Here is a 27063-nt window from a genome sequence, read left to right on the forward strand (position 1 = left end):
GGGCCTGCCCACATTCGAGAACTTTCTCAGTTGCCGCCCTCTTGGGTGCCCCGCATTTGCCCTTGGTTCCGACATGGAAGGGGAGTATGATGAGGAGGCCTGCCCCTATCTGCAGGATGATGAGTTTTATCAAGCGGTGGACAGCTCCATCTATCGTTGTGTGACGGAGGTGGTAGGGCCCATGGAGGACCGCCTTTCGGCCCGCATCGTGGAGGAGTGTGCCAAGCTGGCAGCGGCGCAGGTGCCGCCGCCCCCCGAGCTCCCGGGGACGTCCGGCGGGTTGCCGCCCGCTCCGAAGAGACCCCAGGGTGAGGGGCCTTCATCGGAGGCCCAAGGAGTGGATAAGGGCGCCTTCGAGCGTCTTCGTGACGCCTTCCTGGCCAAGGCGACGGCGGTGCCTCCGACGCCCTTGGTGGACCCTGGCACTTCGGGCGGTCTGTCAACGGCGCCCGCCTCCCCGATCTACGACTCTCCGGACACGGATGACGACGGGGAGTCGACCCGGTCTTGGCTCCCGGTGCCTTCGGGAAAGGAGATGCCCCGAGATGAGTCGGGCATGCTGGACCCGGACGAGATCGTCCACCCCCGATCCGCGGCCTGGGCCCCGGGGGAGACGGTGGCGAAGTTTGTCGCGGGCCGGCTGCGCAAGCCCCTGGAGAAGGAGGCGAGGGGTTGCCTGCGCGGGGAATGCCCTCGGCCTACTTTGGAGGGGAAGGTGGCTATGACCCCAGAATTGGACCCCAAGATGGCCACCTTCCTGGCGAAATTCATGAAGGACCCCAGGAAGGGGATCGATCGGTCCTGGCGGGCCTGCCAGGACAAGCTGTTGGATGCGGTCGGGCCCGCCACGAAGATCCTCGATATGGCGGAGGAGGCTCGAGCGAATGGCACCGCCATTTCACCGGAGGTGCTCTCCAACTGGGCCCAGAGGGTGATCGTCTTCTTGGGCAACGCCAACTGTGCCCTGTCCACGGAGCGGCGGCGGTCGCTCCTTATTAAGCTGGACCCGAAGCTGGGGGACCTGGCCTCGTCGGAGGCAGGTGCCGTGGCCCAGGGTGGCCTCTTCGGTGAACCTTTCATCCGCGAGCTTGGAAAGTTCGTGAACACGTTCACATCGCTGGACAAGGCCCAGTCCAGCATCAAGAGGGTGTTTCACCAGCGTTTTTCTGGAGGGGCCGGTCGCGGCAGGGGCCGCGCGATCGGCCGTGGTCAGCAGACCAACAACCGTGGACAAGGCTCCGGAAGAGGTCAGTACCAGACCTCGGCCAACTACACCAATTTCTACCCCACGAGGGGACAACGCTATGGTGGAAGAGGATTCCAAAAGAAGTCCGGACAAGGAAATGCCCCCGGTAAGTGTACTTTGCTTGGATCAAGTTCCGATTGGGGGGCGGCTGGCAAGCTTTTACGGGGAGTGGGAGTTGCTCACTGCCGATGCTTGGGTTTTGCAAACTGTGAGAGGTTTCCACATAGAGTTTCACGACCAGCCAACTCAGGTGAGGCCCCCGCGCCCGATGGTTTTCTCAGATTCCGACGCGCGGTTGATAGACGGGGAGGTCTCGGACTTGCTGCGCAAGGGAGCCATCCGCCTATCAACGCGCCACCCGCATGGGTTCCTCAGCAACGTCTTCTTGGTAGACAAGACGGATGGGGGCAAGAGGCCTGTGATCAATCTCAAGGAATTCAATGGGTGGTTGGTCTACCGTCACTTCAAGATGGAGGGGATCCACCTCCTTCGGGACGTGCTCCTCCCTCGGGATTGGATGGTGCGACTAGATCTCAAGGATGCCTACTTGGTCGTTCCCATCCACCCCCCTCATCGTCGTTTCCTACAATTCCTGTGGGACGGCCAGGTGTTCGAATTCACCGCCCTGCCGTTCGGCCTTTCTTCGGCCCCGTGGTGCTTCACGAAGGTCCTTCACCCGGTAGTGGAGTTTCTCAGAAGCCAGGGGGTCCGTATGATAGTATACTTAGACGACATCCTCCTCATGGGGCAGTGCCCGGAGGTGCTGGCAGGACAACTGCGTCAAGCGGTCGGCCTGCTTCAGAGACTGGGGTTCGTCGTCAACGGCTCCAAGTCGGTCTTGGTTCCCACTCAGCAGATCACCTTTTTAGGTTTCGTGGTGGACTCGGTGCAGGCGGTCTTGAGCCTACCGAGCCGGAAGGTCGCAAAGATCCGGCACCTGCTTCGGCAGACGATCGCGAGGGATCGTACGTCACTGCGCCATGTCGCCAAGGTGGTGGGTCTTCTGTCGTCCTCCATCCAGGCGATTTTCCCAGGCCCGCTGCACTACAGGGCTCTTCAGCGCCTGAAAGCGCAGCATTTGCGCCGTGGGATGTGTTACGATCAGTGGGTTCCCCTCACGGACGAAGTGAAGGAGGAGATGTCATGGTGGCTGTCTCACATGGAGGCATGGAATGGGCGAGCGATCTTCGGGTCGGCTCCGGACTTAATAATAGAGTCCGACGCCAGCAGGTCGGGCTGGGGCGCCCGGTGCGGGGATTTTTCCACCGGCGGCGCCTGGTCGTCAGAAGAACAACAATTGCATATCAATTGTTTGGAGCTCCTTGCGGGCTCCTTCGCGGTTCGCTGTTGGACCAAAGATTCGGTCAAGGCTTGTGTCCTGCTCCGGATGGACAATGTTTCGGCGGTCCGATATGTGAACCACCTGGGAGGTCCTCGGTCCCGCGCCTTGGCGGATTTAGCGTAGGACTTCTGGGATTATTGCCTGTCTCGTCACATTGCGGTGACGGCGGAGTATCTGCCAGGCCAGTCCAATCAGGTAGCGGATTGGCACTCTCGACATCTCAGGGATGCCAGCCAGTGGAAACTGGATCCGGGAGTCTTCCGGTGGCTACACTCCCTTTGGGGCCCCTTCTCGGTGGACCTCTTCGCGTCCCGTCTCGACCACCAGCTGCCGCGGTTTTACAGCTGGAGGCCGGACCCTCTGGCGGAGGCCACGGACGCGTTCTTGCAGGATTGGAGTCGGGAACGGCCGTTTGCGTTTCCCCCGTTCTCCATGATCATGCGAACGGCGGCTCAAATACGCCGCCAGGGTGCGGACCTGGTTTTGGTTACACCGCTGTGGAGGTCTCAAGTATGGTTTCCGGTTCTTCTGGAACTTTCCTGGGATTTTCCAATCCTACTCCCCCTGTTTCCTCTGCTCCTGACGAGCCCGGATCGGGAACCTCACCCTCTCGTCATGCAGAACACTCTCCGCCTCGTGGCGTGGAGGCTCTCAGGAGACGCTGGACGCTCCCGGGCCTTTCGGGGTCAGCTGAGCACTTGCTCTCCAAAGCATGGGCCGATAGTACGACGAAGCGTTACAGATCCGCTTGGCTTAAGTGGATGCGTTGGTGTTTACGAAGGGATTTGGATCCCATGGTCGCCGGCCTTGTTCCCGTGCTGAATTTCCTGGCTCATTTGGCCGACAAGGGTTTGGCGTATAGAACGATCAATGCTATCCGGTCGGCGATTTCTGCGGGCCATGATAACATCGATGGCCATCCGGTAGGGGAACACCCTTTTGTGTGCCGGCTTCTGCGAGCGGTTCGCCTCGCGCTGCCGCCAGAGCCCAGGTACTCCGTCCTTTGGGACGTCAATTTGGTCCTGAACCTGTTCCTATCGTGGCCAGCGAATTCTTATCTGTCTCTGAAGGAGCTTTCGGCGAAATTAGCCATGTTGTTATGTCTGGTCTCTTGTAGGCGCGTCTCGGACGTGCGCGCGCTGGATGTTTCTGCACGCATTTTTTCCCCGGAGGGGGTTACTTTTACGGTGGGTCGACGCACTAAGACGTCGTCGCGTTCCATTTCTTATCCAGCCTTTACTGACACTCCTAAGTTGTGTGTCGTGCAATGCCTCAAAGCATATGAGGACCTGACCTTGGATCTGCGCCCTCCGGGCGAACGTCAGTTGTTGATTGCCCTGCGGAAGCCACACAAAGCTGTCTCCTCCCCCACTATCGCTAGGTGGGTGCGTTGGGTCATGCAAGAAGCGGGCATCAATACTTCTCTCTTTGGAGCACACTCCGCCAGGGGGGCCATGGCCTCTAAGGCTTTCTCGGTGGGTGCTCGTCTGGAGGACCTTATGCGAGCGGCGGACTGGTCCTCGGATTCCACCTTCAAGAGGTTTTATTTTAAGCCGGTGGTGGATTTAGCTCAGTTGGTGGTAAGTAAGCTTTAAACTAGCATAATCTGAAGCCTCCGGTCCTGACATAGAATCGAAATTTGCCTAGCTTACGTAACGGTAAGTTTCAATTCTATTAAGGACACGGAGGCGAGGATTATCCCGCCCGGACTACGGTGGTGTCTCTACCCACCCGTATGGCAGTAAGTAAAGCGTTTTCCTTTACGTTGTCTGTACTGTGTTGTTCACTGAATGCTCCTCGCCTTGTTGTCGCTTTTTCCTGGGCCACCTCGCTGATGCTGTTCCTTTTTTGGCAGGCAACGACGGTGCTAAACAGGACCAATGAGGCTTAAGCGTGATCTGCGCGAAGAAAGAGGAGGAAGATGATGGGAAGTCCGGTTATATAGGGATGATGAACAGTGACAAAGGACTGTGGACTATGATTATAACAAAGACTCTTGGGAGTTGTTGTTGATTTTTTGTTGAACATTACGTCAATGCTTTATGTTTAAAGCATTTTTTGTTCTTATTATATCTTTTCCTAAGCTGCTGTGGTTTCTTTATGTTAATAAAGCGAAGGAAGATATAGCATAATCCTCGCCTCCGTGTCCTTAATAGAATTGAAACTTACCGTTACGTAAGCTAGGCAAATTTCGATTCCTAATTTAAGTTCAGAAGAGTATGGTTTTGTTAAACAGTAAATGTTGTATTGCTCTCAAAGTTCTCCGAATTGTCCACAGAACATGTTTTGATGTAAATTGTATTTGAAACCCATTGAGGTTACATCTTAATTCATAACGTGTTTCCAACCTAGGCTTTCTGATGGACAATATGGGTTTGTATATCATTGTTAATTTCAAAGCAAACCCCGTTTACTTTCAAGAAAGTAGTTTTACTAGTTGAAAGGCATCGAGTCTTGTTTTGTTTGCACGTTTCTGTAATTTCTTAAACTCCAGCAGCAGACCAGGCAAGCATCACACACAAATTTACAGGAAACACCCAAAATGAAACTGCTATAATTGGGCGGTTCTTTCTTCAGACCAACTGACCATGAGGTATGAACTGCATTAAGATTTTACATGATTCTTGTGATCTCTGGCTTAGTCTACTCTGGTGAATGAATACTGACTGACGAGTAAAGTGAATTATTTTTGCAAAGGTTGTTAAAAAGGAGGGAGTCGCAGCAATTCTAACAGTGTGCTAGATTTGGATTTGAAATAGTGTAAACGTTCGACCTGATGCATGCATTGGATTGAATTAGTTTCAATGCACTTGTAAACAAGCATTGGCAATGACAATAGCTAAGGCTTTAAAATGCACGGTCAAGCCAAAAGTAAAAATTCATTATTGTTAATGTGCTCCTATCTGAGCAGCTGACTGAGAAAAATCCCATCATTTATCTAGTTATCTAATACCTTGAAAGTTTAAGTAATGCAGCTGAATAAATAAACAAAACAAGCAATGACAATGCCAATAGGTTAGGGTTTAAAAGAATGTTATAAGCATTACAAATAAAGAGCATGGGAATGAATATGTTTTCACCTAACTATAATGTTACTTTTTGTTTTTTTAAGTGAATTTCTACACACAAACCAAAACACTCCTGCTGGTGTAGGAAGGAACACTCGCAGGTTATCTTCAAATCACTTTACTAAAAGGCAGATGCGTTTCAGTGAGACACCTTTATCAATGCACCGATAAAGGCATCTCTCGCCGAAACTCAGCTCGAGTGTTTTGGTTTGAATTATTAAATACGTGGCCATCATCGCAAAAGGGAAGCACCCTTTCTGCAAAGTGTTTGGCAGTTATTTTGGTGGCATTTGTTGGAATATATATATATATATACATACATACATTACATACATAAGTGGCGAAACGCGTCGGTAGGCAGCTACCAGATTCTGTGCCTTAAATAAAGAACACTTAAGCATCCAGAAGCAGCCTGCGTATTTTCTTCGTAAAGGGAGAAACTTGGATTATATACATACATACACATTATATATATATATATATAGATATATATATATATATATATATATATATATATATATAGATATAGGTTTCACCCCAGTTATAGTTAGGAATTAGCATTTAAAAAACCTATTAAATTCACTGAAAAAACCATAGGTTTCACACCAGTTATAGTTAGCTGGAAACTTTACTGACATAAAACCATTGAAATTCCACGTTATAGTTAGTTGGACTCACTATAACTTGCGCGTGTAATGCACTGCTGAGGACGTCACATATTACATCACTCATGACATGGTCAGTGACATCACTCATGACATCACTGATGACACCATCCTTATGACAGAGTGACAGACCTCCTTTCACTGTAAAGTACCCCTTGAAACATATATTCAAAAATAGAAACTAACATTTTCCAAAAAAGTGGTGATACCCATACCAGTTACAACAACCAATTCAGTAATACCACCATCTATATACACCTCCACTCATTCACCAACAGTTCTACATAGTTACTCATACATATATTCAATCATATGTAGTGAAACACCTATACATCCTATTACACACCGACAGTCATCCAAAAGTTACTCACACACATAATCACACATGCAAATAAACTATTGAGCATCCATTAATTTGCATATACAGCTATACACACACACACTACCACCTTACTTCTAAGGAAACTTACACATACTCACTCTCTTAAACAATTACTTATAGAAACACATACTTATTTAAACAGGAACTCTTACAATCTCACATATACTCACTTATAAACATCAATACTCACATATACTAGATTAAAACATATGTCGTTACTGATAGACACTAGTGAGACAGTCATTCACTCACTAACACACACATATACACACTCATCCACCCATACAGTCCTGCACATATGCGGTCTTCAAAACACATACAGTGAGTCAGTCATTGATGCATCTATATGCTAAGTAATACCCCCACCAAACCGTACAGACACTCATACTGATACTAAAAAAACATCTAATAACCCATATACACACACATATAGCTACTCACCAACCCATGCAGCCAATTGTACACAAAGTGAAACACTGATACATATATTTAAATATTTAAACATTACTCGCTAATATATGTATTTACTAAGATACACTTAAGCCAGTTAACCATTCAATTTTTTTTTTAAAACATTCATATAAATACTTATTTAAACATTTATTCTTCCATCGAGCTTTACATATACATATATAAAACATATTTATTTATCAGAAAGACACACATTCACTGGATGGTGTCATCAGTGATGTCATGAGTGATGTCACTGACCATGTCATGAGTGATGTAATATGTGACGTCATCAGCAGTGCATTACACGCGCAAGTTATAGTGAGTCCAACTAACTATAACGTGGAATTTCAATGGTTTTATGTCAGTAAAATTTCCAGCTAACTATAACTGATGTGAAACCTATGGTTTTTTCAGTGAATTTCATAGGTTTTTTAACTCCTAATTCCTAACTATAACTGGTGTGAAACCTTTGGTTTTTTCAGTGAATTTCATAGGTTTTTTAACTCCTAATTCCTAACTATAACTGGTGTGAAACCTTTGGTTTTTTCAGTGAATTTTCAAGGTTTTGTAAATGTAAATTCCTAACTATATATGGTCTCTAACCTATGTTTTTTTAGTGAATTTCAATGGTTTTTTAATAGCAAATATCTATAGCTGTAAAATATATTCTTCTTTATAATGAATACTATATTTTCTATACATATTTCAATGGTTTTGTGTGAGTAAAATATCAACTTTAAAGGTTTTTTAAATGCTAATTCCTATCTATATATGGTCTAAAACCTATCGTTTTTTCATTGAATATATATATATATATAGCAATCTGCATTGAAGAATAAGTGGATGTATAAGTGTCTGGATGGAGGATTTAGTAGCAGTGTGATTGACTGTTTACTTGACTAATTTGTAGTGTGTCACTAAATATATTGGATAGTAACTAAACTGTGTGAATACTATTTTTTCTATGTATTTAATATTTTTTTTGGGATGTATGAAAGTTTTTTATTTTTTTTTTTATTTTGCTTCGGTACGATTCCGGTGCGTGCCCCGGGGAGCGCCCTGTTAGCGTAACTTTTGATCGCGCCCCGGGAAACGTTCCATTAGCGCAACTGACGCGATCGAAAACAACATCGTGACGTGTCGCGTAAGTGTGACCTATCGCGTAGCCGCGTGATGCGTTTTATGACGCGCTGCGTTAGCGCACCCGGAAGCGCTCCGGAGCGCTACAGAGCACGACGCGCAGCGCCCCGGAAGCGCTCCGGGGCGCGTAACGTAAGCGTAACAGGTCATGTGACCTGAAAATAACACTTTTCATTGGTTCAGAACATTTTTTTTTCAAAATGATGAAAGCCCCCACCTTTTTACCTCATTCTTACTTTCTACTTCCAGAGAGCAAGACCTGTTTTTGACAATGGCGTCTGTAATAGCTGCAGCTGGTGCTTCTCAGCAACCACCACCACCACCAAAAGGACCACCTCCAACACTGGACTTTGGTAGAGAGGAAGAGAATGAGGACGAAGAGGAGGAGGAGGAAGAGCAAGTAAGGCAGCAGTTCCTGCCAGAAACACCAAGGCAGAGCCATATTAAAGAGCACTACATATGGCAATTTTTTAAAATTCCACCTGAACAAAAGAAGGTCAATGCACCCAAAGTGTCTTGTTTGATATGTAAACATGAACTTTCTCGTGGCAACCCCAACAAGAAATACAGCTTTGGGAATCATACAATGATTCGCCACATGGAGAGGTGGCATCCTAATAATCTTTCCCAAGCACAAGTAAGGGATCTTGCTGCCAACCCCCCAAATGTCATCCCCAGCACCTCCAGTGGACAAACATCATTCGCCGGACCAGAAGGCCGAGAAATGGTCCCCAATATTCAAGTCCTTTTGAAAACTACAATATAGTTTGTATATATTGTGGAGGAACTATTTCTTTTGGAGAAAAGAGTATTACTTTGATTAACCGAGCTGGAGAAAATCATAAATGCAACAAGAAGAGAAAAATATGAATCCTTTTTATTTATTTTTTGCTCCTGTTGAGACATGTTCAAACCCTGCTTTTTTGTTATTTCCCCTAAAAAAACACTAAAAAAAACTCAAAATAATTTTCAAAAATCCCAAAAAATCGTTCAGAAAATTAATAAAAAAAAGAGAAAAAAGAAGAAAAAGAATAAAAAAAAACAGTTCTTTTCAGAACTACCTTCCATTTATAACAAAATTGCAAAAATTTACACACCCTGTCTTTCTTTTTTTCTCTTTGTTCCGCTTCCCAGAGCGCTGCCCGGTTCGCGTACCGGGCGCGAAACCCACGAAAATTAAAACTTTTTTTTTTTTTTTGCGTTATATGGGCCTTTTCAGCCACCCACTTCAAATCTAGGGGGTCAGGGGGTGTCTACCCTGCCCCCTTTTATTCATTTCCCCTTTCGTTATTGCCACCTCTTGTCTCTCGATCTTACCGAGAGACAAGATGGCGGCCGCTCCGGACTGTTTCGAATGTTTACAGACACCCAAGAACCAATCAGCTTTCTGCGCGCAAGTCGCGTGGCGCGCCCGGAGCGCGTACCGGGGCGCTGCCATAGATATATATATTTTTTTAACCTAAGTTACTCAAAATCCACTGGAGCACATATCTTGAGACATAGCAAAGGCACATCGGGCTACCAGTCCCTACAATTTTGCCAAATTTGGTGGAAATCCATTCAGCCGTTCGGTCTAAAAGTGAAATAGACCGCCCTATGGAAATTAACATGACATTTAGATATGGTTGCAGCCACCTTCACGGCTTGTTGATGCACTGAAAGCTTATCGTCAAAGATGAATCCTAAATTGCTGACTTGGTGAGTGGGCTGGGGTAAAATACCCATTTCAACAGTGGATGGGGTGCCCGGGCTGATGGCCCAGGTGGGGGGCGCACGGTCCCCCTCTAATAATAATAAATACAAATTGTAAAAAAAGGCCGGGCTAGGAGGATGGGGTCTCCAAGGCTGAAATTAGACCAGAGAAGGGGTGCTCTGCGCCCCATCTCCTCCCCATCCATTCACTAAAGTCCTGGCCACAGGGGATGGAGTCCCAGGGCCCGAAATGGGCCCAGGGAAGGGGAGGGCATGCTCCCCTCCTCCCCTAGTAATGATAAAAAGGGAGCAGCAAGTCACCGGAGGCACCGCCCTCTTTTACCACCACTCTACAAAGGCACCTCCTGGTGCACTGTTGGTTGGGGGAGGAAGTATCTTTGGCTCCAGATGGTTCTTGGGAGCCAACAAACTCTGTTACCTGCAGTAAGTCCCACGCAGGAAACTACTGAGGGCTGTTTGGAGGCCACGCACCCCCTTTCTCCAACACCCTACAAACGTGCCTCCTGGCGCACTGCTGGTTGGAGGATGTAGTCCTTTTGAAAGCTGAGGGTTCTTGGGGGCCTAGAGGTCCTCATGTTACCTCCTGTAAGTCCAACATAGCAGGATTCCTGCGAGCTGGTCATAGGGCCCACTTCCTTTCATCACCACTCTTCAAACGGGACTACTAGTTAAACAACCATAGAAATTAACTTGAAAAACGAAATGTTACAGGGACGTTATAGCTAGGAAAAAGAATTTGAACAACTTTAGAAATTCACTGAAAAAAACAAAGGTTACAGGGAAGTTCTAGTTAGGTTCAGATTTCACTCGTACAAAACCTGTGAAATTCAGCAGTTACCTTTAGCTCAGCTAACTATGACTTACGCCCTTGCAATGCACTGCTTATGATATCACATCTTACATCACTCATAACATGGTCAGTGACATCACTGATGACATCTCAAATGACATCATTCACAGAACCACTCACATACCTACTCAAACCCCCATACATCTCAAAGGCCCACCCACACTTCTGCACAACCACTCACATACACATTCACAGACCTATACCAATACTCTCACACCTACTCAATCCTCCATAAAGCCACTCACACACTCACTCATATTGCCACTCACACAACCATTCACTAACCCATGCAGCCACTTATACAACCAGCCACTAACTCATACAGCCAGTCACATAACCACACACTCACCCATACAGCTACTTGCACACCCACTTATTTACCTACAAAGCCACTCACCTACTCACTCAGCCTTTACTCATAGCCACTCACTCACCCATACAAGCCCTCAGACTCTAACACAACCACTTACATACCCACTCATGCACTCCCACATCCACGTACTCACCCAGTCATTCACACACACACACACCAACTCACTTAACCAAACACCCACTCACTCACCCATACAGACATCCAGACACCCACTCACTCACTCACCCATAGTCACTACACACCCACTTACCCACCCATCGAGCCACTCGCACCTCCATTCACCCACCCAAACAGCCTCTGACAACTACTCACTCACCAATACAGCCACTCACATAGCATCTTACTCACCACACAGCTACTCACATACCCGCACAGCCACTCACACACCCATATGCACAAGGATACATACAATCCCACAGCCATTCCCTTAATATATATTAGAAGTAGTATCACTCATTAGTAGTACATCTAGTATACTACCTTAACTTTTGTAATACCTTGGTATAGATGTTTAACAATCACACTCTTACAAAATATTTACACTAAATGGATGAGGTCATCACTGATGTCAATTGATATGTCACCTCCCCTCCCCCAGCTCTACATCGGCCCTGGCTACCCAATCCCCCAGGCCTGATGACTGCTGCAAACTTTTGTCCCTGCCTGCACTCTCCCGAAGTGACTGGAGAGCCAACAGGGGCTGTGAGCACATTGGGGCTTCCCCCGTAGCCCGTGACATTTAGATATGTGTAGGTGCCGGGGCACCGACTTTATTAAAAAAAAATTTTAAACAAAAAAAATTCAGCCTCCTGCCGGAATGGCAGCAGTGGTGCTGGAGCTTCCCCGTCCCCCCACGCCCATTTTGACATGTTATGAGTGCCTCGGTGGGTACCAGGGCACCCACTCAACAAAAGAAAAAAAAAAAAAAATCAGCAGCAGGAGCAGCGTATTTAATATTCACTGCTCCAAGAAAGAAGCATCTCCTAATGCCTTTTTTAAATTATATTGTTTCTTCTTGGTGGCACTATCAACTATTTTTAGGTTTTGCCCAGACATCACATGAGCGGTCTCTGAGACATGTTTACAATCCGTGGGCTTACGCCCGCCCACAGCTTACCGTTTGTTAGCTTCAGATTTGCTCTCATTTGCTTTGCTTCTGTTTGTCATGGCATGCAGGCGTCAAGTCCTCTTCTTGTGTTTGGACCTCCCCTTGAGCATGGACCAAGTACTTATCCATCCACTGCTCCTGTTTTTGAAGCTACCTTTTTCTTAGTGTTCAAGCACTCCACAAGTGATTGTGTTTTCAGTCTGTCTTCCAAATCCCTGTCCACGTAGCTTTTACTACCTCCCACACACCCACCTTCAATGTTGCTTATTTTCCCTCCCACCCCCTACCCTGCATTCTATGCCACTGCACTTTACGCTGTGCCACTGCACTCGCACTATGCGCTACTGCACTCAAACTGTGCGCCACTGCACTGTACCACACTCGGCCACTCTACCCCCATGCCAAGCGACTCTACGCCATCCTACGGCACTCAACTCTATGCCACTCCACACCACTCTAGTCTACCTCATTCCACCCCAAGTCACTCTACTCACAGCTACTCTATGCCACTCCAAGCCTCTGCACACTACACCACTGTACTCAATACCTGTCCAGGCCACTCCATTTTACGCCACTCCAAGCCAGTCTACTCCACTCCAATCTACACCTCTGCACTCAACGCCACTCCACATCACTCTATGCATGCCACTCCACTATACTCTACGCCACACTGCTATACAAAATTGCTAAAAGACATTAGCAACAAAAAAACAATAGCTCTCGCGTTGGCGAAACCTATTGGCTTTGTCAATGCTCATTTTTAATGTTGTGTAGGACTGTTGGGAGCACAGCAGCCCCCCAGCAACCTTAAAAGAAAAAGCACAGTAAGTTTCCTGGGTTATTAGATCCACTACACCAGGAGATTTTACTATGTACTCTGTGGCCTAAACCTGTTAAAAAAAGACTGAAAGACATGTTTAACGAATATTTTAAATATGCTTTGTTAAAATTAATATGACAATAAATCTCATTAAGCATTGCGACGTGTGAATTTCTAAAACATTTTTGATTATAGTAATTTATCACTTTTGAGTCCACTGGAGTCTTAACATTAGCTAAGCAAACGTGTCCAGGAAAAGGACGGACTAGTGTGAGGATGTAAAAGCACCAATTGAAGTACCTGATTATTTCTTGAGAGGGACAGAAAACATTTCTACAATATCTTCAAAGGAATGACAAAGGAGCAAGTCACATCATTAATTTGGGTGGAAGGGTCAAAGTTAAAAGAAAACCTCAGATTTTATACCAGGAAGACTGGGGTAGAGGGCGGGTTTGCAACCTTAAATATGTGTACTCCACAGTCACGGCTATGCACCCAACTGCACTGCAGCGAATGAAGGCTTGGAGAAAATGTAGGGGATAAGTGTAGTCTTTAAAGAGGTATCCCTCCCCGTACACCAAATGAAAATGAAAAGCATGGGTTTGGAGGGGTATTCCATCAACTCAAAGAAAAAAAAGAGCACACCACCAAAGGGGCGCGGGCTACCAAAGTCAAACAGTGCTTCCCATCTAAGTGGTAGCCTACGAAATTTCATTGAGCAATGTGACAGATAACAATGTGATGACGAGGGAAGCTACACAATCAAAGGTAACATTTTTAGAATAAACCTACCTAGTATTCTTTCCATTTCTTCACACTTCTTCACTTCATTCACAAATTTCCTTTGGAAAGCGCTCACATGGGGATTTAACTATGTGAGAAAACAATTTATTATGATAATTATTTACTAGGTCATGCACAAAACCAAACAACTACAGTGCCATCATGAGAAAAGTAATTTTTATAAAACATTTTACTGCCTTTTAACAAATTGCACAGTACTATAATAGCCTGTTGAGCACTTCAAATATACAATATTGTATGCATAACTATAAGCAGGAGACCACACTTAAGCAAAACTGACCTACATTTCTTCTATTTTATAACATCATTCAAAAAGAAACAACATCTTTTCTGTGATCTAGAAGGCAGGTCAAGTGTGATTCCTCAATTTTGGCACCCCATATTTTCTGAGGTTTATGTGGGAAACCCCTAACTCAGTATTCCGGGATCTCCAATGTCATACAGTATCGATTTTTTCCACCAGTTTCCAAAATTATAGTGGTTAGCAACAGGTGAACTGATCCTTAGCAATGTAAGTTTATAGATATTTGATTACATGTAGTAGTGTGAGACAATTGGAGGTATTGGAGGTATTGGCTCATACGAAGCTTCTTTCCTCCTGAATATCTTCGAATTATATGAACCCCATACCTGATATCATAGCCCCAAGTTTGGAAATTCTAATGGTGTCCCACACTTAAAAGCTCACATAAGTCAACCCCTGATCCAAACTACTCTCCTGTCACAAAGGAGATTCCACAGTTAACTTGTTCCTCCAAACTCGAACTGTGAAAGCATTGTACCATATGGTAAAGACAGTCTGCATAGAGGGAGGGAGGGTGGACCTAGGCTGAACCCTATAAAGTAGGTGTAGCGCTTGGTTGTCCACCATGTTTCACCTCTCGGCTGCAAATGCATGGTCTGCTTGTGTCCATAATTCCACTCAATTATGATTAGATGTTCAACTCTCTACTAGGAGATAGTGTTTGCCACTTCGACCTTTCCCTCAGAGGTGGACTTAAATAACTTAATCAGAGCTTTTCCTGGGGTTTTCGGATTCCTAATGAAGCTACAAATCAGTGTAGATCTGTGCAAAATATTTCAAATGGGTAGTTATGAAGTTGATAGAGCAGTGGCAGCACAGCAATTATCGTAAATACAGCCACTCAACACATCAATGACAAGGAGAGGGGGGAGAAGTCCCTTCATTGGGATGAAACGTGTTGGCTGGATCTGTCCAAAACTGGAAAACTGGTTTGAAAATGAAGAATATTTGGAAAATCCAGCGTTTGGAGGACACATTTTTTCAAACAGAAATAGACTTGAGTTTACGGCCATCTGATAACAAGCGAATACAGCTTTGACTCCCTGGACGTTTTGCAAAAATTATGTGATAAGTGTTGCCCTCCCCTACAGGTAGCTCTCCTCTTAGCCTGCTTCAGATGCCTTTTGGCTTGAAAAAGCATATTTTACTGGTGGATGTTCAGCACATGCTGGCTCAGAGTGAATGAAACTACTCTAAAGGCAATTGTGACACAGATCAGGGTGTGAAATCTGCAGTCCAATTGTTGAGACAAAAAGGAGCAACTGTAAACTAAGATTGATACAGGAATACTTTCAGCAGGAGACACCAAGGAAGCTCTTTGTAGTGTGGCTCACTGGTTAGAGGCGGCAGACCCGAGAGCAGAGGACGGCCCGGGACCAGGGTTCGATTCCCGGCGCGGCAGGTTTCTGGACCAGGGTCAGTGGACTCGATAATTCTCTCGCCTCGGTGCCCACTCTGATCAGTGATCACACTCGGCAACTCTGGGCATTAGCTTGCCTCATCTTCACTAACGGCCCCACCAGACCGCCGGGGATGCCTGGTCTCACCCTGGAGATACCCATTAAGGGACCATCTCTCAGGGAAGCCAGGAAGGGTTTCGCAGCGGTCGAAGCGCCTTGGGACCCTCCGGGTAAGTAGTGCGCTATATAAATGCCTATACATACATACATTTGGTATCCCAGGAAACTACAACTAATTCTTGGGACAAGATGATCTACTTAAAGTCACTAATCGAAAAAAATGACAATCAAAACATGCTTAACAGGTCAGACCACCATAATTTAATTAAAGCAACCCACGAGGTACTAGGCTCTGCACATGCAGAGGTTTAGGTACAATGCAAATTCTGTTTTAATGCCCTAACAAGCTAAGCAGTACGTATTGCAATGTGAGAATTTCCAACAATAAAAGCATGCCAATATATTAAGGACACAATAAGCTCCTCTAGAAAAAGTAACTCAACCATTCATGGTCGCCTTCCTGGTTCATGTTGGACCACTTCAGATAATAGATCAATACAAATATATATTAGTGGTGGCAAATTCCTGCACACAATTTATGTGGCTATGGCAACAGGTCCAGGTGATGGCTTGCACTGTTGCAAAACACTTGCAGCACTCAGGAGCAAAGGGTAATAATTTGAACCTTTGACTCAGATAAAGAGCTGGATTTTACCCTTGCAGTATTGGTGGAAGCACTAGCAAAGTTGGGAGCAAGTCTTCAGTTCACACATCTCTTTAGATTTAATTCAGACAAGGTCATTGAGTGAGCCAACAGTATCATTAGGTAAGACTTGACAGTGAGGTTCTTAACTAATGGTCTATTATAGGTTTTGCAGCTTACCTGGCAAGGTTTGAGAGAGGGTGCTACAGCCCCACTACCCTCTGCTGTAACCAGCTGGCTGCTAAAGGTCTGAGACCTCATGGCAGAGGAGGTAGGAAAGAATATAGCTTATACCCTGCCTTATCAAAAGCTTTGTGTCAGTTTTAACAACAAAAGGAACACAGATCTGATATTGCTACTGTTGCCGAGGAAAAAAAGCAGCAACATGTGTCAAATAATTAAGTAAACCCGTATTATCGAGACCATCCTGTACAGGCAACCAGTGTGGCCTCCAAAGATACTGCAAACCATGTAAATTGCTACAACAGTGGAGAATTGGTCACTGTTGGAAACTCCTCTCACTTCACTGAACAGAAACCAGGACAGAGTACAGAGCATCAAACAGTAATCATTGAATTGACTGAATTGACAGATTACCACCATAGTACCACTATTGACATGAAGTCTAGAGCTACTCGGAGTATGCTAGCTCCAACTGTCAGAGATTCACAGGCTTTTGACTCAGAATTTTATGAATGTGAGGCATCTGTAAATCAATAATTTAGATTCAGAAGAGCCAAATTGCAGGTTTCAACTAACTGTTCCTGAAAACCCTTTGTAAAAAAGCATTGGTGAAATGTAGACGTGCAATGAAGATTTAGGCAAAGGTCCCCAAGATTTACGCCTGGATTGCATTGCCACCGATTTCATTTTTAATGAAGGCTAGAAATTGTGGTGTTTTAGTAAGGATGGTGCATGGTGAATATGTTCATGCAATTGAGGTTCCTGATGTAGGAGTAAAAAAGCTGAGCTATCAAGAAGGATTGAGTCAATAGGAGTGTGTCGAACAAGCCTGCAGACACCCCACTGCAGCCACCTGTCTATTGGGAAAATTGCAGCATCTAACCCAACTACCCAAATGCCACACACCCTCTATTTAAACCTAGATTACACCTCATCTCCATGACCAGTCACCAGCGACTGGGATAGGAAAAGTATAAATAACTTGCTCGCTGATTTTCAGTCCATTGGTTCCATGTGTTTCTTTCTAGATACAAAATGAATTTATTCACTTTTTGGATCATATACGGAATAAAGGTTCAAGGATTAGAATAAGACAATAACTTTATAATCACTGTTGGTAAATGAGGGTTGGCAAATTCGAGGATCAGACACTTTGTTTCCTAGACACATTATTGTTTTCCTAGAGACTTCATCATTTGGAACGAGGCTATGGAACAAAGTAATCAAACAAAAAAGGTGGACTGAGAAGTAAACAGGCACTCCTTTAGCAATAATATCATATTCAATAATCACAAAAGAGAAAACTCAAACAAATTGCCTCTCTAGTTTTATATATAGCAAAGTACATGTTTTAGTTTTGCAAATGTTATTCATTTTGTTGATGACGATACAAAACTACTCAGTAGGTTTCCCAATGGCACAATGCGGGGCGTGGTCTGAAAAATGGCCATGTAATACGTGTTCTCAGCGACCTCCCACTGGAGCACTTAATTCGCTACTAATCCTGCATTCCTGAAAATGAAGTAATGCTGCCTGAAGGGTCCCCCGGGCTGGCGATGTGGTGCGGACGAAAACGGAGTGCCCTTAAAGCTGCTGAACCAGCAGAGGCACGGAACACTGCAGCGGAAACAAACCGATAGACGCTGTTCAAGATGGCGTCCCATCTGGGACTGGACCTAGCTAGGTGGCGGCCCAACGGGTGGAGCGACTACGTAGTCGTCGAGCCCTGAGCTTTGCTGCGCCAGTCCGGATGCTTGACATGGGGGCGCGTGGCACTCACCCGAAGTGGGGCGGTGGCCTGAGGTGCTGACGGAGGCCCGGGGCAGAGACTGTGACCCTGAGTCTGCAAAGAGATGACCCGCTGTGCCCTGCGAGCAGCGAAGGGAGCAGCTTGAGACCAAAACGAGAGACTGCCGGAGCCCTTCGCCCACAATCGTTGCTCCTTCTTGCACTCCCTGACATCCTGGGGTAGGTGCCCGAGTGCAGTGGAATGAAGGGGGAGCTGAACGGAGGAGTGGGGTAGCGGATACCAGGATTGGGCCTGGAATGGAGGGCGACTCATGGCCGCTAAGCCATGCTAAGCCAGACCATCATGTTGCAATTGGGGCCTGGAGTTGGGGGCGGCCCCGGCCACACAGGAAAGAGAACACGAATGCTGGCCACCAGCCACAGCCTGAGCCCACAGTACTGTAGATGCCAGTGATTGATTGCCATCAAGGTGGTCAAGACGGGCTGTCTTGGCCTTAAGGCTGAAGGGGATTCTGGGCTGGCCCTGGCACAGACCATAGACTGGGTGTATGGAGGGCCGTTTGAAAGTTTCCTCATCCGCTTTCCCTGTGCGGCCAACTTGAGCGGAGTGGTCAGTGAAGGAAGAGGAGGACAGCAGGGAACTGACCGGATACTACAGGCAGTACCCAAGCACCACTCCACACGACTACATCACCCAACAACAGGGGCTGGCGACGGGCACCTGAACCGGAAGGTCCTGCCCCCTGCTACCCGACTCCTGGCTGTTTGGCCCCCATGAGCTGTTGGCTCCCTTGCTCCTCGCCGGGCCATTGGCGAACAGACAAGATAGCCTTGCAAGTAATTGTGCCTGGCGACATCTGCCGAAGATACCTGACCTGGCTCAAGGATATCATCCTGTCAGAACGCTTCTGCACCTGCTTCATCATTGAGAGAGCACACCACACACCGAGAGCACGACCACTCCTGGGAGTCTCACCCAGACAGATTATAACAAAGTAGCTTAACTTCTTGGATAGAGATATGATCTTGCGAGACATACGCCACAAAGGAGAGGTCAGATATGAAAACTCTAAGATCATGGTTTTCCCGGACTACGGCTCTGAGGTCCAAAAACATCGTCAAATATTTTATTCAGTTAAAGCGAAACTTTGGGCCCTTTGCATACAATACATGCTCCTTTCCCTGCAAAATTAAAGGTCGCCTACCTGGGGAAATCACAATTCTTTTAAACCCCAGAAGACGCCTGGGCTTGGGTGGAAGAGAGATCCAAAAGTGTTTGGGGGTTTAACACTGTTTAACTTTGCAGGGGTGGACGACAGACCTCTCGTTCTTCTCTGGCGCATAGCCACTTCTCCTCAGGCGGGAGCTTAATGTGGAGGGGGGATTGTGAAGGGTGGGGAGGGGGGGGTTTGTTGGGTGGGAGATTGGTTATGGTTAAGTTTTTTTTATTCATTGTTTGCCAGTCACATGGGTCACTAAGGGATGGAGTCCCCATAGGATACACAAAGGTACTAGGAGCTAATCCCACCTACACGGGTGGGGTATGACCACGTCCCATAGTCACATCTCTTCTAGTTCAGATTCAAGACTTTGAGGTGCGGATATAGAACGTCAATGGGCTGGGTGACAAACTTTAAAGTGGGCTGGTGATACAATTTATCAAGAGGCTACACTCTGACATTTTGAGTTTCAGGATACACATCTCCAGGGTAGACTGCAGATATCTCGGCCAGGGAACCTCTACCGTGTTGGCACATGCAGGATGCACTACTGGGTCATGGGGAGTGCCATATTGATTAAGAAATCCCTCCCCTTCCAGACAACACGTCTCTGGCAGGATCCCCTGTGTAACTACATGGGAGTGATCGGGCAATGGGGTAGGAGAGTTGTGACCCTGACATGCATATATGCACCACCTAGACTTCAGTTGCCCACTATGAGTAAGATCGTAGACATCCTACTTGAGATGCCTTCTACCCTTCACGTTTTATGGGGTGATTTCAAAAATGTAATAAACCAATCACTAGACCGCTCTGGGGAGGAGGAGGGAGATGGGGATTCACTGGCCACCATTCCCTTGTCGCAATTTGCTGATACCCTCAGACTGCTCGCGAAGTGGCGACACGAACATCCACAAGATAAGCCATTCTCCTACTACTCTGGTACACACGTCTACTTCAGATTAGACTAGGTCTTCGTTCCTGGGGATGAGCTAAATGAGATTGGACAGGCTGCCTATTTGGCGAGGGGTCATTCTGACCACTCACTTCTCGAAGTACGAATAGAAACACGGGGTCCTGGCTGCAACGTAGGGTGGAGTCTTAATGCCTGGGAATTAAGGAATGGTAAGGTTCTGAGAGGAATACAGGCAGATACAGAAATATACTTTTGTGAGACTGAGAACTCTGTACCTTCTGGGGTGACTGTGTGGGAGGCCTACAAGACTGTGTTTCGTGTTGGGGCCCAAAGTCTTATCACTTGGGAAAAGAAAGCAAGGGCCAAACTCGTAGAGCACCTGAAACAACATATACTAGGTCATGAAGGACAGGTGATTCGGGATCCCAAATAGGCCCGACAACTCCACACCCTGAGACAGGACTACAGATGACAAAGGGCAGAAAGGTAGCCCTTGATAGTGCCCAGAGCAGAGCCCTGCTGGGCAAGAGAAAGAAGAAAAAGAAGAACCTCAGAAAGAGGGGCAGAACGAGGATCCACAGCCTTGGATAACACCAGGAAACAAAGACTGGTGAAGCTCCACCACCTTTATAAGGTTGGAGTGAAAGCTGGGAAACTACTGGCCTGGATCAGTAAGAAAGAACAGCAGCTTAGATGGGTGAAGGAAATTATAGATAGGATACCATCCACTCTACTGATAGTAATCAGCAAATTCCCTGGCGTCATGGCTATCGGGATTTCTATACAGCTCAACCCCTAAGGTCACACACTGAAATAGAGGACTACCTGGCGACTGTTCAGACCTGGGGCTGGGAGTGAAGAAGAGGCACGAGAGCTAGAGGCTGATATGAACCGGACAGAACTACAAGAGGCAGTGACAAAGTTGCGACCTGGGAAGACACCCAGCCCCAAAAGGTTACCAGCTGTATAACCTTGCATAGACCTCCAATGCCCCAATCTGCTGAGGCTCTTCAAAGATGCACATAAAGAAGGTATCCTATCCCTGACTTTAGGTCAGCAACACTAGGTGTAATACATAAGGATGGTAAACCGGACAATCGATGCGACTCGTACCGCCCTATCTCCCTATTAAACACTGAAGTAAAGATACTAGAAAAGATCCTAGCGGGCCATCTCCTCAAACATATCACATCCATAGTTCATGAAGACCAGTCTGGCTTTATGCCTGGACGCGCCACCAGATTAAACCTTCATAGGACCCACAACTGGTTGACGAAGGTAAAGAACAAAGACACACCTCACAATTTCTATCGCTAGATGCAGAAAAAGTGTTTGACGGTGTACATTAGCCAATTTTGGAGTGTACACTGGCCAAATTTGGTATATGCCCCAAATTCCGCAGTTGGGTAGCACTACTCTACAATAGGCCTACGGCCATGGTTAGAGTAAATGGGTGAGATCAGCAGCCTTCCTCATCAGCAGGGGGATGAAAGGAATGCCCCCTTTTGCCGCTTCTCTTAGCACCCACCCTTGAGTCCCTTGCCTGCGGTATCCAGCTTCACCCAGACCTCACGGGTTTCCGAATATCTCCCACTTGCGAAGAAGAGAAAAAGATTTCCCTCTACGCCAATGACATTCTCCTATATGTCACCAACGCCAATACCACAATTCCTGTCCTATTCAATACCATAGAGGAGTATGACAGTCACTCCGGGTACAGGATAAATTGGAATAAGTCCACGCTCTAATGCCCCAGCGGAACAGAGACATGGTTGCCACTACCTGGGGACCTAAGGGTTGTTCCTGAAGGCTTCCAATACTTGGGAACTTATGTTACTCCACATAGAGAGAGGTGTAGGCTCCACAATCTCGGGATGATCCTACAGAACATTAAACAAGATGCGGAAAGGTGAAGAGACCTGCCCCTCGCTTTGCTCAGGAGAGTGGCCAGCTTGAAAATGATTACCCTGCCTAAACTGCTATACGCTCTCCAAAAAACATACCACCCACTCCCCCAGACAGTGTTGATAGGGTTGGAGCGCAAACTCAGATCCTACTATGGCAGGAAGGCGACCCTAGAATTGCGATAAAAACGTTACAGCGAAAGTTGGCTCTCCCGCGATTTTTGTACATTCTCCAGAACTGCCTGCACCGGATTCCAGATACATATTTTGTAACGATGGAAGGGGAGATAAGTACACTGCTCTGGGATGATAAAGCCCAGAGGATTGCGCTTCAGAAATTGAAGAAAGGATGGTATGATGGGGGCATTGCATTGCCTGACATAAAGCTGTATTATTGGGCTTCTTAATTGGTGGCGGTGAATAGATGGAGATATGCCCTGCCAGATGACCCAGCATGTGCCCAAGAAAATGATGAGTCGATCAGGCTATCTGGGGGCTCTGCATTCCCGTACTAAGAGGCAACAATATATTGGCCCCACATTACATACGGTACAGATCTGGCGGTTAGCTAACTCACGTCTGGGATGGGCAGGGATGCTCACCAAGGCAACGCCACAGCGGTATTCACAGAAACTCGGCTTGCTTTGCTATCACCCGGGGTTTGATAGGTGGGATGTCATTGGTATCTCGACAGTCAAAGACCTTGTTAAAAGAGGAGCGATTCTCAGATTTGAGGAGCTGCAAAAGGTCTACCACTTGGCCCCAGGAGAGGTTTTTAGGTATCTGCAAATTTGGCATGCTTTGCAGGCGGCCTTCCCTAGCTGCGAGGACGTACCAGAATCGCCACCCCTTCAGGATCGCTTATTGGATGGGTTGTTGCAGTCCAAGGCGATCTCCTTGACCTACAAAAAACGTAGTAATAATTTGCCCGATACCTTTGGAAAGCTTAAGGAGCAATGAGAGGGAGACCTTGGGCCGATTGATGAGGAGGATTGGAGACAGGCGCTTATGTCGCCTAGAGAGGCTGCTATTACGCTCAGATTTAGATTAATACAGCTTTGTATCTTACACCGCTCCTATTTAACGGGAATAATACTAGCAAAAATCGGATCTCGACAAAAGGACCTTGTCTGAAGGGCTGCCAGCATCCGGCTACCTTTTATCACATGATGTGGGAATGCCAGTCTGTGCGGAAGCTATGGGATAGGGCCTCAACACATGTGCAATCTGCATTGGGGAAGACGCTTGGGCTTGCTTAATGTATGGGAAGATACAGACCTAACTGAGAGAACAGCAATTGGCAACGCTAGGCTTTACGCTAGTCAAGAGGGAGATTGCGAAAGGGTGGGGCGGAGTGGCGCCGCCGGCAGTGGCAGTACGGCTGATAGAATTTGATAAATGTATGGTAGCGGAGAAAGAAGTATTTATAGCTAGAGGGTGCCCGAAGAACTGGGATAGGAAATGGTCGAAGTGGAATCTCTATAGGGGGGAGATGTGCATCGCCTGTGGTGGAATTGGCACTTTAGAATCCCTAGTCTGGCAAGAAATCAGCCAGATTAACCTGGGGGGTTTGTACGGATGCCTTTTCACAGACGCCATTAAGCAAATGTCAGCAAGCGATCTGTGGGCTCTAAACCCAGGTCAGATAGCTTTAAAAAAAGCTATAAAAAATGTGTGAGAATGACCTCCTGTCTTACTGATAAAGCACTTTTTCTAAAACGTAGTCATGCCTGGGCCATGATAAATTCCTACAAACACCCAGTCCCAGTCTGTTATCTGGCTAGCACATACCCATTATACTTGAAACGCGGCTTTATTGCCATCAGAATGGGCGACTGGCGTTTCTTGCAGGACTTACCACCATGGTGACGTACATCGGAAGATCTTTCCTGTAGAGGGTGTGGGAAAACAGCGGAAACCATGTTGCATGTAAGTTGCCTCTGCCCAGCCCTTAATACAGAACGTAGGTCCGGATTTAAATTAGAATGGAACAGGCTGGGGGTTCGGACGTGCAGGCAAGCCATCATGGCAGCTGTAAATCCGGAAAATACAGTGCTAAATATAAAATTTACAAAATTTGTTCAGCGAGCATATTACACCTTTAACTTAAGGAGGCCATGTTAAAGTGCTCAATCTTTTTCTGCCATCGAAATCAGTAAAAACTGGCACTCTCAGTAAGGTCAAACATAATCTGGCGATACCCAACGCAAGCTGGTGCCTTGTTTCAATTTTTGTGATTCTAAAACATTTTATGAGACAAAAGCCCTGTTTTTATAACGATTGGAAATGGACTGTGTTTTTATATCAATATCTGTGTTGTTATTTTCTAGAAGTTTTTAATCTATATTTGGTCAGGCTGTGAACTTGTAAATTCTTTTAAAGATATGTTTTATATCTAAATAAAGATTATTATTATTATTATTATTACTGTGGTGGAATTGGAAATGAGGAGCAGGAGAGACAGAGAAGTAACTTTTTAATATATATGCTTTTCCGGCCTTTGTCCCTGGTGCGGTGTTAAATGTAACTTGCAAGTACTGTATGTTATTACTGTCTGTCTGTCATTAACTTTATTAATAAAAACAATTAAAAAAATGTTACAGCAAAACCCCATCAATGGTGGGATTGGGTTACCAGATGCAGATGCATTCTTCACCCCCAACAATCGGGTTTCCGTCCCAAACACTCAACCGAAACTGCTCTGATCGAACTGTCGGATACTATAAAAACGCTGCAAGACCAGAGGAAGAAGGCTATTCTCATACTTCTTGACCTCACAGCAGCGTTCGACACCATATCCCACTCTATCCTGATCAATAGATTGATGGACATAGGGATTTCAGATACAGCCCTATTATGGATAAAATCATTCCTCAGCGACAGATTCCAAACCGTCGCTCTTGGCCCTTTTCAGTCCAAAGAAAAAAAGGTCTCCTCCGGAGTACCCCAAGGGTTCATCCTGAGTCCCCTTCTTTTTAATATTTACCTCATTCCACTCCTTTCCCTGATTGAATCATTCGTTATACCTGTAACCTCGTATCCCGATGATACGCAGCTGATTGTACCCCTAGAGGATAACTCAACTAAAGCTGAGCTCAATCTCAAAAACTGTTTAACCGCGGTCTTCCACTGGATGGACACCAACCATCTCAGATGTAACTCTAGCAAGACAGAGATCCTCCCCATCGGAAAGAACACCTCCTTCTGCCCAGCCCTCTGGTGGCCGGACAACTCTGTTGCCCCCCCCGCAGACCGTAAAAACAGCTACAAACCTTGGTGTAACATTCGACTCGGACCTATCATTTGACCAGCACGCCAGGATTGTTGCCGGCAGATGCTTTGGTATAATAAGATCACTCAGAAAGTTCTTCGACTTTCTTCCACTTGAGGCCAGAAAAACAGTAACAGTAGCCCTCATTATCTCACGCCTAGACTACTGCAACGGCCTCTTGGCAGGGACAAAAAAGTCCACTCAGACCAAACTTCAAAGCGTCCTTCACACGGCTGCCCGATTAGTCCTAAAATTACCCCGCAAATCATCAGTCTCTGCAGCCCTTAAATCCCTGCATTGGCTCCCCCTCCATAAAAGAATTCTTTTCAAAATTCTTACCATCGCCTTTCGAGCGTTCAACAATACTGGTCCTAAATACCTGACCAGACGCTTCCCCCACTACAAACCGAGTCGTTCCCTCCGTTCTGCCCAAGACAATATCATGTCTCCCGCCAGGTACAACTTGAAGACTAAGGGTGGAAAAACTTTAAACTCCCTGGCCATCAAAGCCTGGAACAGCATGCCCAAATACTTGAGACAACAGACCCTTGAGAAGCCTTTTAGAAAACTTCTTAAGACTTGGATCTTTGACCTCCCCGACGACTGGACTAAAGCTGCCATCTAGCCTTCCTTCTGCTACCAAGACTAGGCTTTCAGGATTTTTCAGCGCCATGATGCTCCCTCCGGAGCGACCGCTGCGCTTTAGAAATACCCCCTCAAATATCAAATATCAAATATCAGAGGCCTATTACTGGGCCGCTCATCTCGTTCCCATAAATGAATGGTTACATCGGGCATGGTACAACCCCACATATCGACTGGAAAGAGAATCAATGGTGCCTTATATGCATCTACACTATCTCTATGGTGGAAAGGGTACTTCCCAATTGTTGCCAGCAACACAAGTTACCCTGGAGGCATGGGCGAGAACAACAAAAACAATAGGGTAAACAAACCAGGTTTCAACGGCCACGCCGCCTTGGGTAGGGGGAGTTTCAAGAAACTGCCAAATTAAAGGGGTTCGAAGCCTGAGATCTCTTAGGCATCTCTATGATAGGAGGTATCCTGGAAAGGGGTTCACTTAAACCTTGGCCCATAATTAGTCAGGAATATGGTTTACACAGATCCCAAAGCATTAGGTATGCACAGCTGTGTCATGCATGGCAGGGAGAAAACATACAGTACACAGACCTACCTGAATATGCTCCACTAGAGGAGGGGTTACTACAGGAGGAACTCGTAGAGAAGGCAGTCTCCCTAATGTACAAAATCAAAAAACAATAAAATGCAAGACAGATTAGGGGGGTCACGAGTGAGGTGGGCGAAAGAAGTTGGGTCCTTAGAGGATATAGACTGGGAGATGGCCCTAATGCACACCAGAGAGATTGC

The 27063-nt window shown here is 46.4% G+C and overlaps 1 protein-coding gene across 2 annotated transcripts in view; it reads right to left on the bottom strand.

The window, feature by feature from the left end:
- Nucleotides 1–27063, bottom strand: part of ATP6V0A2 (ATPase H+ transporting V0 subunit a2) — a 398498-nt gene that overhangs the window by 344161 nt on the left and 27274 nt on the right. Inside the window, exon 2 of one of the 2 annotated variants that reach the window (XM_086942902.1) lies at nt 13953–14031. The exons of the other annotated variant lie outside the window; for it this stretch is intronic. Coding sequence (XP_086799028.1) covers nt 13953–14031 — 79 coding nt within the window. The remainder of the gene's footprint in view (nt 1–13952; nt 14032–27063) is intronic. 2 annotated transcript variants of the gene reach the window in all.

The sequence above is a fragment of the Lissotriton vulgaris genome, chromosome 11, assembly GCF_964263255.1.
Source record: "Lissotriton vulgaris chromosome 11, aLisVul1.2, whole genome shotgun sequence".
Classification (NCBI taxonomy): Eukaryota; Metazoa; Chordata; class Amphibia; order Caudata; family Salamandridae; genus Lissotriton; species Lissotriton vulgaris.